At 35.5% G+C, this 17618-nt stretch overlaps 1 protein-coding gene across 1 annotated transcript in view; it reads left to right on the plus strand.

Moving 5' to 3' along the window:
• Positions 1-17618, plus strand: part of TRAK2 (trafficking kinesin protein 2) — a 65618-nt gene that overhangs the window by 40351 nt on the left and 7649 nt on the right. Inside the window, exons 4-14 of the mRNA XM_068544665.1 lie at positions 206-282; positions 1823-1939; positions 3966-4175; positions 4842-4920; positions 6380-6510; positions 6947-7021; positions 7964-8101; positions 10611-10690; positions 10995-11192; positions 12909-13207; positions 14537-14803. Coding sequence (XP_068400766.1) covers positions 206-282; positions 1823-1939; positions 3966-4175; positions 4842-4920; positions 6380-6510; positions 6947-7021; positions 7964-8101; positions 10611-10690; positions 10995-11192; positions 12909-13207; positions 14537-14803 — 1671 coding nt within the window. The remainder of the gene's footprint in view (positions 1-205; positions 283-1822; positions 1940-3965; positions 4176-4841; positions 4921-6379; positions 6511-6946; positions 7022-7963; positions 8102-10610; positions 10691-10994; positions 11193-12908; positions 13208-14536; positions 14804-17618) is intronic.

Below are 17618 nucleotides of genomic sequence, written 5' to 3' on the forward strand. Positions count from 1 at the left end.
TGTTTGTAGTAATTGGTCTATTTCCTGAGTGTCTAACACATGAAATATTTCTTTCCCTTTTCTTTTTTTACCTATTTTTTTATTCTGAATGGCTTTTTGTAAAAGCTCGGGTTGTTTGTTGTGTTGTTCTCTTTCAATTCTTATGACTGTTTAAAACTTTGTGTTATTTCTATATCCTATAAACTGTTGTTTTTAACTCTCTTAGTTCTAGGCACAGACAGGGTGGAGCAGATGACCAAAACTTACAATGACATCGACATGGTTACACATCTCCTGGCAGAGGTAGGAATATGTCTTTTTTCTCCAGTACAAAAAGCTAAAACTTGAAGATCATTTAGAATCTATCAAATTTGCATATCAATGAAAAATGATAATGTCTTTGCTCTAGGTTGTTCTGTATGAGGTTGTTACAGATAGAACAACTGGTATACCAACTGGCATTCCAAAGTAGAATGGCTCCTGAAGTTTATTGTTATGAAATTGTAGAGGGCTTAATTTTTTGTTGTGTTATAATGGTGCTGGCTGGCTTCTCTGTCCTAGAAAAGCAATCTTTAAAAAAAAATTTTTTTTTAATAAATCCTTGGTGTCACTCACCCTGAAACAGAGCTGCCCATTCAAGAAGCAGCTCCATTGCAAATCAACACCAATAGTTTGAAGCATCTTCCCTTTTCTACTTTTATTCAGGCTATTATTTGAGCTCACTTTGTCCATGACATTTTTAGTATATATAGTATATCTCTTCAAAGTGGCAGTCTTAAGAGGTCTCTCCCTATGCTTCAATTTCAGTTGATCTGATGGAAATTTCAGTCTTTCTCTTTGAAATACCCTTCTCCCCACATGCCCCCCTCACCCCCAGCAGCTCCCCAGAATGATTTTGTGTATGCCACTTAGCCTATATTGAAAATGAGGTAAGTGGGCCTTGAAAATTTGGAGATAATCCATCCACCTGTTTTCATGTTGCTGTGGACCCAAAAAATAGAAGCATAATTTTATTTACAGTGATTAATGTAAGTGGAACCCATACTCATATACTATAAGGCACTCAGATGTATACTGATAGTTTTCCACCCTACAGAATACAATCCTCACCACCACCACGTTGAGGATTCCTATGCCTTGCTAAGTATCACCATCTACCCAGAAAGAGTAACTCTTGCCTTGCTTGACTTTTCTGTAGGCTTCCCTGCATCATTACCACCAATTTCTTCAGACTCCCTTCTTCTCTACACTCTAAGAAGAACGCTATAGCCTCAAAATGTCCAGTCTATTATATCCCCTATTTTATTTCACATCATGATTCTTATACCAGTTGACAATAGGGCTCTTGATTATGCTTTCCTCTAAGCCTCTGGCTCTGAATGCATATAAGCTTTGCCCTAATTGGAACTGTATTCAACATGCCTACTGTATCCTTACCATGCTTAATAGACAAATGCATTCAACCAATATTTATTTGGCTTTTACTATGTGTCAGGCCCTGTCCTCATTTTTAAAGACTGTATTGATTTTGTAAGTCCATAAAGTCATAAGTTGAAAGGTTGGGTTGCTGGATCCTAATTAATGGGGTGATCAATAAATCTCACTTGATATCAAGAAATGCCCTCTTGCATTTATAACTATGATGGTCATCCATTTGACTAACGTATATTAAACACCATTTGTGTGTCAGGCCCTGTATTCATTTGTATATCTGGGCATTAAAATGGATCTTGATGCTTTCTAGGACATTGCTTTTGAGTTTAGCAAAAATGACTGCAGAATTTTAAACTACCACTTAATTTTATTTGTACTCAAAGAAAAGATGTATTTGGCATTTTAACAGAGGGATCGTGATCTGGAGCTAGCTGCTCGAATTGGACAAGCTCTCTTAAAGCGGAACCATGCCTTGTCTGAGCACAATGAAGCCCTGGAGGAGCAATTGGGACAAGCCTTTGATCAAGTAAGTCTTGGATCAAGTATTTGCAGCATGAAGCAATTAGGTCTTGGGAAATGGAGAATTTATTTTCCTGGGTGTCCCTGAAGTGATGACAATAGTATCCATTGAACTAACCAGTAGAGAAATGAAGTGTTATTGTACAGAGGAGTACTCATGTGACTCTACCTTAGTCAATATAAAAGCCTGTATTCAGTACCTACAGTACTTGTGGCATCCTGCTTAGATTCTAACACTTTATCCTTACTCCTTTCTGTAGACTTTTTGTGTGATCTTATCTTAAATTTATTTTTTAAAAATGTACCCCCAAATAATAGATACCCAAAGGAAGTATCTTTATTCAGAAACCCAAACAAAAGGAGAAAAGGAAAAGAAATTTTTGAAAATATATTTATCCCATAGCAATAAATATTTTTAGTGAGAACTGATTTATTATTAATTTGAACGGTTACATTTTAAATCTTCTATAATTTGTTATTATCTGGTTTCATTTATATTTTATAAATCATCATGTTTAATAACATTCAAGCCTTTGTGTTGAAAGTACTTATTCCCTAGAACTAAAGTTGGGAAGTCATGTAGAGTTATGCAGCTTAAAAATACAAATCTTTAGGATGAGAATTTTTTTTTTTTGACATATATTAAGAGATTTAATGCACAGAATCTGCATATACAACTGTGGAAGATGGCAAGTCTGAAATCCACAGGGTAGATCTTCAGGAAGGGCAGGCTGATGCTCCAGTCAATAGGCAGAACTTCTTCCTCAGGGACACCCCGGTTCTCTTCTTTTTTTTTTTTTTTTTCACACACACACACACACACCGTATTTTATTTTTACAAGAGATAAATAGACTGACACCAAGCATTGTACATGGATGACCACAACAAAAGCAACAATGATTGCAATTACCAAACATGAAACACACTCATACTGTGTCATAATATTGACATTCAGTCCAGTAATCCTCCACTGTAGCAGCTCCTTTACTTTGCAGTGAAAATTGATTTGTATATTCTTTGCCTCTGAGTCCTTGTGGGATTTTTTTTTTTTTTAATTCAAACAGAAAGTCACAAAAATTATACTCATCCTAATCAGTTCACTTAGTCCCATGTAATTAATTTTTTTTTTCATCTTGATCTTTTGTTAGCACTTTTATGAGTTCATCAGTTTTTCATTAGAGTTCTGAAAATGCTTATTCATTCAGTTCAGCAGTACAGTCAGTTACCAGAAACCTGTACTTGTCAGAGTCTTTTCCATGAATTTCTTGAAGATGAAACCCTTTTATAGGAACATATTTGCAAAAGCATCAGAGTACACCCAGAACTGTCTGTACATGACAAAAGACTTAAAAATGACCACGGTTAAAGATTTGATGAAAGTTCATAATAATGCAGTTGACAAGAAAATTAGTTATTTCTGAGATATACATTTTAAAGTAATAACTAGGATTATGACTTATAACATTATACCAGAACATATGAGATTTTTAGAAATTTCATGTAATGTCTGAAACATTTATATTAACATATTTCCATACAAATAACCCAATGAAAGTTTAGTATTAGTTGTTTTGTTTGTTTGTTTGTTTATACTGCAGGTGCTTATTAGTCATCAATTTTATACACATCAGTGTATACATGTCAATAGGATGAGAATTTGAAGTAAGGTTCTATTCTGATACTTTGAAGTTTCTTCCATTTTGTTTTGTTTTGAACTGTGAATGTATCATCTTATGTGAAATTTTCCTCCTATATTCCTATTATATAGAATATGGAAATTGGCTTTTCTTTTCATCTAGTATAGAAAAAGATGTATTTGTTGACTTAATGCTCTAAAATTATAGCTTAGGAAGAATCTGAGGTTTGTTACTCTCTTTGTAGCCCTTGTTACTTTAGTCAGTAAAACCTAACAGCTGATTTTATGACTTTGTTGTATGGTGAGAAACAATTGCTCCATAAATTAGAAGCTATATTACTTGTAAATAGTGCAAAATAAAGACTATCTTGTAAATCAAGCCCTTTTGATGTACAGGTTAATCAACTGCAGCATGAGCTGTCCAAGAAAGATGAGTTACTTCGAATTGTCTCCATTGCTTCTGAAGAGAGTGAAACTGATTCCAGCTGCTCTACACCTCTTCGCTTCAACGAGTCCTTTAGCTTATCTCAAGGTTTGCTGCAGTTGGACATGCTGCAAGAAAAGCTCAAGGAACTGGAAGAAGAGAATATGGTTCTTCGATCCAAGGTACAGTCAACTTAATTCTCACTCTCCTTTACCTTAAAGGCTATAAGGTTTAGGTCCAGGTAGTATTGAGGTGAAATATGGCATAACTAAGGATTTGCTATTGACATTCCAGTGGGGGGGGGGCGGTTGACAGCCAAGGCACAGGTGTTTGCCTTCCATTGTTACTTAGATCCCACTGAAAAGTGGATAATAGCAAGCTGACAGGTGAAATAGAGAAAGCCACAGCATAGAATATATAGCTTGTGGAGTTTACACAAATTACTAAATAATTACAACTAAATTAAGAACTATATTGGAAAACTACAGTGTTTCATGAGCTTATATAATGGGGGGTTGGGGAATGGGTCAAAGAAGTCCTACTTAAACATGTGACATTTTAGCTGAGGCTAAGGGTTAGCCTATCAGAGATATATGTAGTGGAGGGGAGGGGTTGGGGTGAGGATGAGTAGACATGTGCAAAGGCCCTGAGAGGAATAAGGGGGAGATGTTTGTCATGTCCTTTTCCATGGTCTTTATTTTATGACAGATAAAGCTTTATGAGTTTTTGTTTTCCTTTGTAAGTGATGAACTTTTATCTTTAAATAAGTAGTAAAGATTTTTTTAGTTAATACTATAAAATCATTAGAAGATATTATCACATACTGATTTTTTTTTTCTTTCTTGAAGGCTTGTCACATAAAGACAGAAACGATTACCTATGAAGAGAAGGAACAACAGCTTGTCAGTGATTGTGTTAAAGAACTTCGTAAGTGTTAATGTATTCTGTTTTATAGCCTTTGGGCAATTCTTTGGTAGGATATCACTAACTCAGAAATTAGATCAATGGTTTCAATAGAAGCATCTCAAGAAACAATTTTAAATAATTGCTGAAAATCTTGGAATATCACATTGAGCCCACAACTCTAAATAAAGTACCATATGTACTTTTAAGAAATATCTTTGTTTCAAATTGTCATCATCGTTAAATAAAGACCTATATTTCTACCCATTATAGCATGTTAGAATGAAAGTAACCAAAGCTCTTATTTTGTTGATGAGGAAATAGCCCTACAGAGAATATGGTTTGCCAAAGTCAGAAAACTGATTAATAGCAAAACTAGGGCTTAAATGACGGTGTAAAATGTAACATTCAATGAGTATTTGTTAAATGCCAGCTCTGTCTCTATAAAGGAATATATTTTACTTTCATGTATTGTTAGCTAAAATTTTTAAAAAATAAATCAGTTGGAAAAAGATCAGCTTTACTAGAGAAAAAATTTTAATCTCTTTATAAATATTGATATATAGCCTTTTATGTTGAAAGAGAAGGTATGATAACAACATATCAGATCATTTGAGCTGTGGGCTTCAGAATGTGGTACCTTGCACAGAATATTAGCAAACCAGAGGAATGTAAATTGAATCTTCTCCATCAACACTATCATTACCCACCTTTTACACTTTAAAAACAAAGAGCAATGATTTACCTAAGAGCCTGGATTCTGGTCTCCTGTCTCCTTATTGCCATCCTTTGAATTGCTATAGACTTTCCATCGATTTAAAAATAGTTTTATATAACACTTAGAAATAGCTTTGTCACTTGTGTTTAGATGTCAAAATTTTTATATGAAACAAAGATTTATTTCCCCAATGGAATTCTAAAGCATGCAAGAATACTGCATTGTAAGAATTGCTTTAGAGGCCCTACTCAGTTTGCTGGGTATCCCAGAAAGTCTCTCCTACAGAAGCATCTCAGTAGCTTTTACAGATTGTGACTGTTCCATTCTGGAAATATTCGTTTGTTAGATTTGTTAAGTTTAATTTTCATTTCTTTTGGGATCTTATTTACATTCCTGAAGAGTTTTCAAAGACATAAAATGTCTTGGCCCTTGCAAAGATATATAATTCACCTATCTCTTTTCAACCTTCTTGTCCTTCATAAAGGAAAAGATTGAGGCAGAATCTTTAGCTTGCTTGCCTTTACAAGTTATCTCTTTTTAGCTTCAGTGCCTCCTATTAAATTCCCAGCATTAGTCTATTTCAGAAGAACCTTTAATTTTCTGTATTGGGTTATCCAGGTTTATTATTTTAAATTTATGTTAGAGAAAAATCAATTCGTGATAGTCCAGTGCTTGTTACAAAACACGATTTGGCCCACAGGCCATAGTTTACCAACCTCTGCCCTACATTTATATTAATTTTAAGTTTTTTATTTTTTTTTCCAGGTGAAACAAATGCTCAGATGTCCAGAATGACTGAAGAATTGTCTGGGAAGAGTGATGAACTGATTCGTTACCAAGAAGAGATTTCCTCTCTCTTGTCTCAGATTGTAGATCTTCAGCACAAACTTAAAGAAGTAGGTTCATTCATTCAGCAGATGTTTGTTAAGCACTGACCTAGTACTATGCACTCTGCTAAGTGCTAGATACATTAAGCAAAATAAACATGGTCCCCACCCTTTTACATTGCTTTAGTCTGATTGCTGTTTTAGTCTTCTGTCATGAAATATCATGAATAACTACTTTCAAATCACTATTTCTTTCCATAAAATGGAGTTTGATTTTCCTCAGAAAGTTGTGATGTGAACTACTGACTCATGCTCATTGTCCTCTGAACACCTTGTTGGATTTTGTATTCTTCCCATTTTATTGCACTTATTTGGCTTTTGAAAGGTTAGCTTTTGATAGTCCTCTGGACTATATCCCTGAAATACATTCTTAAGATGTCTTAAAAAGAGAGTAACCTGTATTTATGTGGGAAGGCTTCACATGTCTCTTTTAATATGTTGTTAGCAAGTGATTGAGAAGGAAGAACTGAGACTTCACCTCCAAGCTTCCAAAGATGCCCAAAGACAACTGACGATGGAGGTAATGAAACCTTCCTTTATGTTGTGTTATATGGGAGGGGAGGAATGAATAGTTCCTTTCTTCTTTGTGAATAAGAATGACTAAAGGTGATAACCAGATTTAAAACAACAACAGAAGATTAAGCTGAAAATTATGAGATCTAAGAAGTAAAGCTTTTTAAAGATTCTATCTCTAAAATAATAGTAACATGACAACATCCTTCTTGATTAATAGGAAAACCTTGAGTTTATAAGATTCTTTAGGAATATATGACCCTTTTACAGGTCTATGTTAACTAACCCAACAGTTTTTAAAATAAGATAATCTGCATTTTTTAATAAGCACCCCTAGCCCTAGTGATGCTGGTGATCTAGTCCACATAACACACTTAAAGAGATTTTTGAAGTTAAAATGTTCTCTGAAAATTATGTACTCTTTTAACATGCTTGTGTATCTAACTATAAAAAAAATTTTGAAACAAGGGAGAAGAAACTACTTGTTTAGGATGATTGAGCACCCTGACATCTTATTAAATACTTTGTAGACTTGATCTTGTCATTTACAGACTTCAGAGTTCATTCATGTTCATTATGTTTAAAAATATACATATATAATATTCCACTAAACTAACTTGACCATAGCTATTATACTTCCTCTATAAGTTTTTTTTTTTTGAGGATAGGAAGCATTAAATATTGAATTGACAGTTATGGTTGTCTCAGCTACATTTCACATTTTTAGGAAATCATGCATATATATAATTCTGACCAAGACACCCCTAAATCTGGCAGCTTGAAATATATATACTTTCCTTGCTTAGTCTGTTTCAGAGTCTTTGTATTAAATTTAAATTCGTAAAATTAGTCCTCTGGATAAAATTTAAACTTATCCCAATGGGATTTTTTCCCCATTGTCATTTTTGAGAATATAATAAGGAACACTAATTGCCATCCTATCTTTCAGCTGCATGAGTTACAAGACAGGAATATGGAGTGTCTGGGAATGTTACATGAATCCCAAGAAGAAATAAAGGAACTTCGGAATAGATCTGGCCCTGCTGCTCATCTCTACTTCTCCCAGCCATATGGAGTTTTTTCTGGGGTAAGGAACTGAGAAAGAAACTTAAGATTAGATGGTCCTGAGAGTAATATGGTTTCTAATGGTGTAAAGCATCTTGAGAAGAGATAACATGGTTTGTCCTTGTTAATTGAATTTAATTATTGATTTAGGCCTTCATTTGCATATCTGTATCTACCTTAATACTCTTATTTATTGTAGCCTTCCTTCTAACAGTTGACCTTCCAGATTTATTGTATGAGATGAACCCTAAGGAAATTAAGTTTAGGTCTGTGTCCCATAGAGTTACTTAAACTTCAGTCATCCTCCTTACCCTAATCCCACCACATACCACTTATTCAAACAGTGCTCTGAACATCTAAAACCTCTTTTAACAGATCTTGAGTTTCTTGCTATATTTAACTTCAGTTAGAGTGTAAGCCCCATGAGAGCAGGAATCATATCGATTTGATTCCTCAATAAACAATCTTTTTTTTTGAAATAAATAAATTAATGAAAACCTCTGAGTTTATTCCCGAATTTGTAATGTTGGTTCAAAGAGTTATTTTAATAATCTAGTTCTTAAACACTTACATGCAGTCCTGTGAAATTTTTTAAAAGACTGAAACTATAAATTATAATAGATTTTCTAGAGAATATTGGGGCAGAATATTTTTTAATTTTTAATTTTGTGGTAATTTTAAACTTAGGATAACGTTCCAACAATAGTACAAAAAACTCATATATCCTTCATCTAGATTTCTCAAATTTAATATTTTACTACATTTGTCATATTGTTCTCTTTTTTTTTCTGGACCATTTAACAGTAAGTTGCAGATAATCCTATTACCCCTTAATAATTCTGTGTGTATTTATTAAAAACAAGGATACTCTCAAGGACATTCTCCTACATGACCACATATAACCATCAACTTCTGGATATTGACATTGATGCAATACTATCACTGTCTGATCCACAGAACCCATTTAAATTTTGCCAATTGTCCCAACAGTGACCTTTGAAGGATACATTGCATTTGGTTGTTTCAGTCGGGGACAGTTCTTCTGTCTTTGTTTTGTCCTTCATGACCTTTGTAGAATGTCCTCAGTTTGTGTTTGTCTGTTGTTTCCCCACAATTAGATTTAGGTAATGCATTTTCAGCAGAAATAATGCCATGTTCTTCTCAGAACATTGTATTGGAAGGCACACATTGTCTCTTTTTCCCATTACTGATGATGTTAATTAACTTTGATTGCTTGGTTAAGGTAGTATCTGCCAGTTTTTTCCACTGTAAAGTTAATCATTGTTAATAGTTAATTGAATTAATGTTACTAAATTAACTTTGCATTGATGAAAATTGTCAGATACTACCTTAACCAAGTGATCAAAATTACTATTTTTGGGGTGATACTTTGAGACTGTTTAAATATTCTGTTCCTCATCAAGCCTTTACACACTAGTTTTAGCACCCATTGATGGGGATGTATCTGACTCAAGTTATTACTATGATAATTGCCAATGGTGACTTTTTAATTCCATCATTTTTTCAACTTTTTTTAATTGGCATTCTTTTATAAATTAGAGCTTTTCTGTGTCATTTATTTATTCATTTGTTCATTTGGTTATGTCAGTATAGACTCAGGGATTCCTATTTTAATCAGTGGATTATAATCCATTGTTACTATTTTTTATTTTGATACTTAAATTGTCCCAGATATGGCCAGTGGGATCTCCTTCAAGCTCCTCTTGCCCTTTCCCTGGCCCAGTCCTGGGATCAGCCATTCTCCAAGGAGCTCTGGTTATTTTTAATGAGAAATGATATTTAGCATCCAAAATCTGGGTGCTAGGTATCCAATGCCACTAGAGTACCATTGCTTTGAGGTCCTCTCAACAGATAGAGCTAGGAAGTATGTGTAGGTTCATATACACCCACATAAACACGTCTATATCTATCTTTACATTCATACCTATGTTTATATGTATATTTAAAATCATGAGTTCACACCAGTACCTCCAATTCTAGTCACTGTTAGCGCAGCCCCACTGAGCATGACACCCATGCTAGTTGAATCTTCATCCCTGACCAGGGGAAGGGGAAGCTTACTTATTTTTCTTTAACAATTTTTTATATTATGAAAGCTTTACATGTTTATTATAGAAAAGTTAGAAATTACAGAGAAGCAAAAAGAAATTGCTAAATACCATCAAATCCTGACCTCCACAGAATCACTATTAACATCTTGGTTTATAGCCTTTCAAACCTTTTACTTTTGTGTGTCTGCATATGTAATACTTTTATTTATCATAATTGGTTTTTCCCACTGCTTTCTTGTAAAAATATATCATGAAAAAGTAGTTGGTTCTTGTTTGAAAGTTACATTTCCAGAATGTCTCTTTGCTTCCCCTGCATTTTAGCCTGTGACTGTTTTCTTTTATTATAACACCGAAAGTATTGGATTCTGGAAACTCTGTTAAATAATTTAAAGATAGTTTATTTCTCCTAACAGCCTTCTTAGATAATCACTGTTAGTAACATCAAACTCTTTTTCTTAGGAATCTCTGGCAGCTGAGATTGAGGGGACCATGCGTAAGAAGTTGAGTTTGGACGAGGAATCTTCTCTCTTTAAACAAAAGTAAGTTCAGATCACATGTGTTGTTACTCAACCATTGGGATGGAAATTAAACAGAAGCCATAATCCATAGTGGTTGGTATTATGAGATTCAGTAGTAAATCTGCTTACTATTCAGTTTTTTCCTCGTAGTGCTCACATCTGTGAGAGCATTCTCTTGTTCTGAAATTTATTTTCTAATAATTTCTCCAAAACTTCAGAGGCTTTTCAGGGTGGCTTTATTTTTAATTAACTGCACTTACATGTCTCTTTTCTAAAGCACTCCAGTGGTGAGCAGTGGCAATAATGAACACTTCTCTTTTGACAGAGCCCAACAAAAACGGGTATTTGATACTGTCAAGGTTGCCAATGACACACGGGGCCGCTCTGTCCCATTCCCAGCTCTGCTACCCATTCCAGGCTCCAACCGTTCAAGTGTCATCATGACAGCAAAACCTTTTGAATCTGGTTTACAACAACCAGAGGACAAAACAATCCAGAAGAGTAACTTGGAGGAAGATCCAGGGTAAGAAACATAGATTCACACACTCAAATTCCAGCATTGCTCTGTGCTGTCCCAAGGAAGTTCTGGAACTGTCAGTTTTCATTCAGTAATGATTCCCTGTATCATTATTTGTTAGATCATTGGAGTGAAAAAGTTTAATTAAGTGTATTCAAAATGGAGTTTTCATTGATCTATAAAATTCTTTACTACTTTCGTCTCTGGTTTGGCAAAATTTGAGTCTAAATCTTTGTGTTCAAAGTCAAATTTGTTTGAGTCTGTTTGGTCATTGGCAGTTATGCATAGCATTACATGACACTTTCTCATAACCCATGCTCCTAATTTCAGTTGCTTTGGTGCCATTAGGATAAACAATAATCTGGAATACCTACTGAGGAAAACTAGATTGCTCTTAATTTCCTATTTGTTTAAATTTAGATTTTTTTCTGCTCTTTATTAATTCAGTTCATTGAATTTTGTATAACTAGAAATTAAAGAGCATGACTGGAAAGTCAGCTGAAAGTTTTTGAAAATTAGATGTTTGGCATCTGAGAGAAGTCTTTCTCAATGCAGAAATCCATTACCTTTGGTTTTCAATTGTATTGCCTGGTCTTAGGGGTAGATACTATAGACACAATAGCTTGATGTTTCAATACTACCTCATTGTACACAGTTACCTTAGGAAAAGATCTAACGAACAGATCTGTGTGAATTCACACATGGAATAACTAAAGCTTGCTTGCTACTCTTTCTTTTGGTATCAGTTGTAAGATACTGCCAATTTTTTAAATGTTAATAAGTGAAAAACTGTGTATTGCAGAACTATGAAAATGTAGTATTTACAGATCTTGTTGGTTTCTTTTAAATGTTTGTAATATTCATAGAGGATTCTATGGCCTAAAGTTAATTTTTTCACATTTTAATATTTTTGAAATTGTTTCTCTTTTGCAGCTAATGACATGTCATAGTTTAATGGGTAATATTTTTTCTTTCTTAGTACATAAAATAATGGTACCTCTTGCCTTCAATGGTATTATAGATTCAGTGAAATATAATAATACTTAGTTTTTTTACTACCTAAACTGGATTTATAGATGATCATTATCTGTAGGTTCATAAATTAAGTGAAACAGAAAAGTTAATAAACACAACATAATAAAGTATAGTTTTGCCTATCTGAAGTCACTTGAAATGATCTATAAAAATATTATATATATGGGCTTCCCTGGTGGCGCAGTGGTTAAGAATCAACCTGCCAATGCAGGGGACACGGGTTCGAGCCCTGGTCCGGGAAGATCCCACATGCCGCGGAGCAACTAAGCCCGTGCGCCATGACTACTGGGCCTGCACTCTAGAGCCCATGAGCCACAACTACTGACCCCGCGTGCCACAACTACTGAAGCCTGTGCGCCTAGAGCCCATGCTCCGCAACAAGAGAAGCCCGCGCACCACAACGAAGAGTAGCCCCCACTTGCCGCAGCTAGAGAAAGCCCGCGCGCAGCAACGAAGACCCAGTGCAGCCAAAAATTAATTAATTAATTAATTAATAAAAAATAAAAACGTTATATATATATATTAGAGATTTGGGTTTGTTGTTACTATTTCTGTATTCCAGGTATCTAAGAAAAAATATGTGTTTTTAAGATCAATCTCTTGAACATTCACCATTGTGGAAAGGAGAGGTCTATGCTATGCTTATGACCCTCACAGATCTAGTCAGTGAGTGTGTTTTTCCCATAGGAACGTCCAGAAGGTCTGTCAACCAGAATGCTCTGCAGAGAGCGATTTGGCTACAGCCCTGCATCGCCTGAGTCTGCGGCGACAGAACTACTTAAGTGAGAAGCAGTTCTTTGCTGAAGAATGGCAACGGAAGATCCAGGCTCTGGCTGGCCAGAAAGAAGGGGATAGTGACTGTGGCATCCCCACAGAGAGCCTTGCCTCCCTCTGCACCGACCAGTCGGAGATCACAGACCTGAGCAGTGCCAGTTGCCTTCGAGGTTTTATGCCTGAAAAACTGCAAATTGTCAAGCCCCTTGAAGGTAATAAGTAAGGAAGGGCTGTTTCTAAGCCATGTTGCTTATTGGCTTTGCCTTCCCCTGGAATTGAGATTTCTCTTGTAATTATAAGAACCCTATGTGCAGAAGACATCTTTATTATCCCTAAATCTTCGCTGTTTGTGTGACCGTGCAGAACTTTGTGGAAAATGAATGAAGAGATTTGCGTTCTCCAAGCCATCAGCTGTCAGTTCTCTTCTACTGATACTGTTTTTATACAAATGTGAGGGAGGAGGAGTAATCTTTTCTTGTCCTTTGCTAAGGAATATCCTTGATAGCAGTTTTCATGGTAAGATAAACAGGATATGATAGATGAATAAAAATAATCTATATGTAATGCTTCATCTCTACCTTCCTTTTCAAAAAAGAGTTCTTTACCCAAAAAATGTCAGTTACTTAGAGATATGTGTGTCTGTATTTTTCTTTTGTTCAGTTCTGTTAATTTCAGGTCAGTTTCTGTTCTCTCCTAAGACAGAACTTGAATTCAAAACAGATCTCTTTGTTTTATGGAATATTGACAATGTTCAAGTGATCCTCTGCTATTATCATAAAAGAGTCTGCATTAGATAAAATTTTGAGTCAGTAACCTATAAGGACCCCTCAAACTCAAAGGTGCTCTAAGTTCGTTTTATTCATTAACAGTTAGTACAGGTATTTGTCAGAGTTGCCATTTTTAGGATTATATGACTATTAGTGACAACTAGACACTACATCTGGTGCAGGTACTTGGGATGATCATTCACCAGCATTTGTAGACAGAAACCATGAGGATGGATCCTCCTTTTTTATCATCTCCTTCGCTTTCCTACTCTCCCTGAGAGCCTGGTGAAAGGAGAGTCGTGAGCACATATGAGTCTTGAGAAACATACAAAAAAAACCATGGTAATTCAAGGTGCCTTCCAACCTAGGAGCCTGGCTTTTGAGTTCAAAGTTCATAGGCATAGTTCCAGGACAAAGGAGTATTGATTTTTGTCACCTGGGAAAATACAACCCGACGTGATACGTATCTTCTTTCTCATCACTGCCTCAGCATCCTAGTTCCTATTAAGGGTGTTGTCTTGGTTTTTTCACCCCTGCTTTAGATTTCCTTTTTAAAGTTAGCTTTTGAAATGAACAGATTATTATTCATACCTTTATCATCTTGTTACTCTTCCACAGATAACTTTAATTTACAAATTTTACCAAAATATTAAGACCAAATAAGTAGTTTTATTATTATCATTACTTTTTTACACATACAGTTTTAGCTTCTTTCAAGATTTAATATTTGTGGGAAATTTAAAACATGTTCCTTCTTTTGGTTTGCATACTCAGGATCACAAACTCTGCACCAATGGCAGCAGCTTGCTCAACCAAATTTAGGAACCATTCTTGACCCACGACCAGGTGTCATCACTAAAGGCTTTACCCAGTTGCCCAAGGATGCCATCTATCACCTCTCAGATTTAGAAGAAGATGAAGAGGAAGGTATCACTTTTCAGGTTCAGCAACCTCTTCAAGTGGAACAGAAGCCATCAGTATCCCAGCCAGTAACAGGGATCTTCCTGCCGCCCATGACTTCAGCTGGTGGTCCAGTTACAGGTGAGAAGAGTGCTTGGTTGAGTGTAGTCTAGTAACCAGTAGTACTTTGCTTTCTGCATAACTGTATGGTCAGCTAACTGCCTCTGTATAAATCTTACTGGAGTGTACTCAGTCTTGAATATAAGACAATAAAAATCTATAGCATAAGTGCCCCTTCTAATTCTCTCCACTTCTTAGCCAACCTGCATAAATAGATAGGCAGAGAGAGAGCAATTCAGCCAGTGGTTCACAAAACTTTTGGACTCAGGATCTCTTTACACTCTTAAAAATCGTTAAGAATTCCAGAGAGTGTCTGTGTGGGTTTATCTACCAATATTTACCTATTAGAAATCAAAACTGAGAAATTATAAAAATATTTATTAACTCATTATTTTAAAAGTTACATGTTAACACAAATAATATGTTTTATGAAAAATAGCTGTATTTTTTTAAGTAGTTTACAAAGTGGTTTAGTTTTCCAATTTTGCAAGTCTCTAATTTATGGCTTAACAGAAGATAGCAGGATTCTTGTGTCAGCTTCTACATTCAGTCTATTACAATATGTTGTTTTGGTTGAGGAGTATGAAGAAAATACAGCCTCTCCATCATCAAAAAGTCTACAAATAATAAATTCTGCAGAGGGTGTGGAGAAAAAGGAACCCTCCTACACCTTTGGTGGGAATGTAAATTGGTGCAGCCACTATGGAGAACAATATGAAGGTTCCTTAAAAAGCTAAAAATAGAACTACCATATGATCCTGCAGTCCCATTCCTGGGCATGTATTTGGAGAAAACCATAATTCGAAAAGGTACATGCACCCCAGTGTTCATTGCAGCACTATTTACAATAGCCAAGACATGGAAGCAACCTAAATGTCCATCAACAGATGAATGGATAAAGAAGATGTGGTACATATATACAATGGAATACCACTCAGCCATAAAAAAGAATGAAATAATGCCATTTGCAGCAACATGGTTGGACCTAGAGATTATTATACTAAGTGAAGTAAGCCAGACAGAGAAAGTCAAAAATCATATGATATTGCTTATATGTGGAATCTTAAAAAAATTGATATAAATGAATTTATATACAAAACAGAAATAGACCCACAGACATAGAAAACAAACTTATGGTTACCAAAGGGGAGAGGGGGGTGGGGAGGGATAAATTAGGAGTTTGGGATAAATTAGGAGTTTGGGATTGACATATACACACTACTATATATAAAATAGATAACCAACAACGACCTACTGTATAGCACAGGGAACTATACTCAATATTTTGTAATAACCCATAAGGGAAAAGAATATGAAAAAATATATATATATATATTTATGTAACTGAATCACTTTGCTATATACTTGAAACTAACAGAACATTGTAAATCAACTATACCTCAATAGAAAAATAAAATGAAATAAAAAGAATTTAAAGTTTAAAAAAAAGAAAGGAAATACAGCCTCACACAGATACATGGTTGGAAAAGGGAAGAGTATTTTAATAGCCTCTTCAGGTATTTGTGGATATTCTTTGATATTACACCAAAACTTGATAAGTTGTAGTTTCTTTAAGGTTTGTAGCAATGTGAATCTAAAACCCTATCAGTGAACTTTTCATACTTTGTTACATTAAAATCTATTCATCTGTCCTGCTCTTTGAATGCATCTTTTACCCATGCATGATTTTGTTAACATAATGCATTGGTCATTTGGAAAATATTGGTTCACTGAGTTATGCAGATCTTCCAAATGTTGACCCATTTCATTATAGAATATATTAAAATCATATAATATCACCACCTGTCTCATTGGGTAAGTCTTTTAGTATTAGGAAGCTTTCAAGCTCTCAGCGATGGATACAAGTCTACCAAAACACTTATTTTCACTTGAAAACTCAAATTTTGTCACTGGCAGTGAATCCTGTCAGCTATTTTCTCGAAGAGACAGGCTCACTACATTCTTTTTTAAGAAAATGTTGCCAGATATCCAAGTCTGAATAACTGTAGTTTTTGTATTAATTGTTCTTTCAAGTAAAAATGGTGTTCTGTGAAAAAATGTAAAAATTGCATATGTGCTTTTCCTCTAGATAACCATTGTATCTCTGTATAAAGCAGAGTGCTTAATGCTTACTTCCCATTTCATCACCCAGAATATTAAAAAGATTCAAGGGTCAAGATTTTTTTTTTAATTAATTAATTTATTTATTTTTGGCTGTGCTGGGTCTTCATTGCTGCGCTGGGGCTTCCTCTAGTTGCGGCGAGTGGGGGCTACTCTTCATTGCGGTGCACAGACTTCTCATTGCGGTGGCTTCTCTTATTGCAGAGCATGGGCTCTAGGCACGCGGGCTTCAGTAGTTGTGGCATGTAGGCTCAGTAGTTGTGGCACGTAGGCTCAGTAGTTGTGGCTCACGGGCTCTAGAGCACAGGCTCAGTAGTTGCAGCACACGGGCTTAGTTGCTCCGCGGCATGTGGGACCTTCCCGGACCAGGGCTCGAACGCGTGTTCCCTGCCTTGGCAGGCGGATTCTTAACCACTGCGCCACCAGGGAAGCCCAAGGGTCAAGATTTTTTTTTTTTAATAAATTTATTTTATTTTTATTTATTTATTATTTTTGGCTGTGTTGGGTCTTCACTGCTGTGCACGGGCTTTCTCTAGTTGCGGCAAGCCGGAGCTACTCTTCATTGCGGTGTGCAGGCTTCTCATTGCAGTGGCTTCTCTTGTTATGGAGCATGGGTTCTAGAGCACACAGGCTTCAGTAGATGAGGTGCATGAGCTCAGTAGTTGTGGCTCGTGGGCTCTAGAACGCAGGCTCGGTAGTTGTGGTGCATAGACTT

Source organism: Eschrichtius robustus, chromosome 5 (genome assembly GCF_028021215.1).
Source record: "Eschrichtius robustus isolate mEscRob2 chromosome 5, mEscRob2.pri, whole genome shotgun sequence".
NCBI lineage: Eukaryota > Metazoa > Chordata > Mammalia > Artiodactyla > Eschrichtiidae > Eschrichtius > Eschrichtius robustus.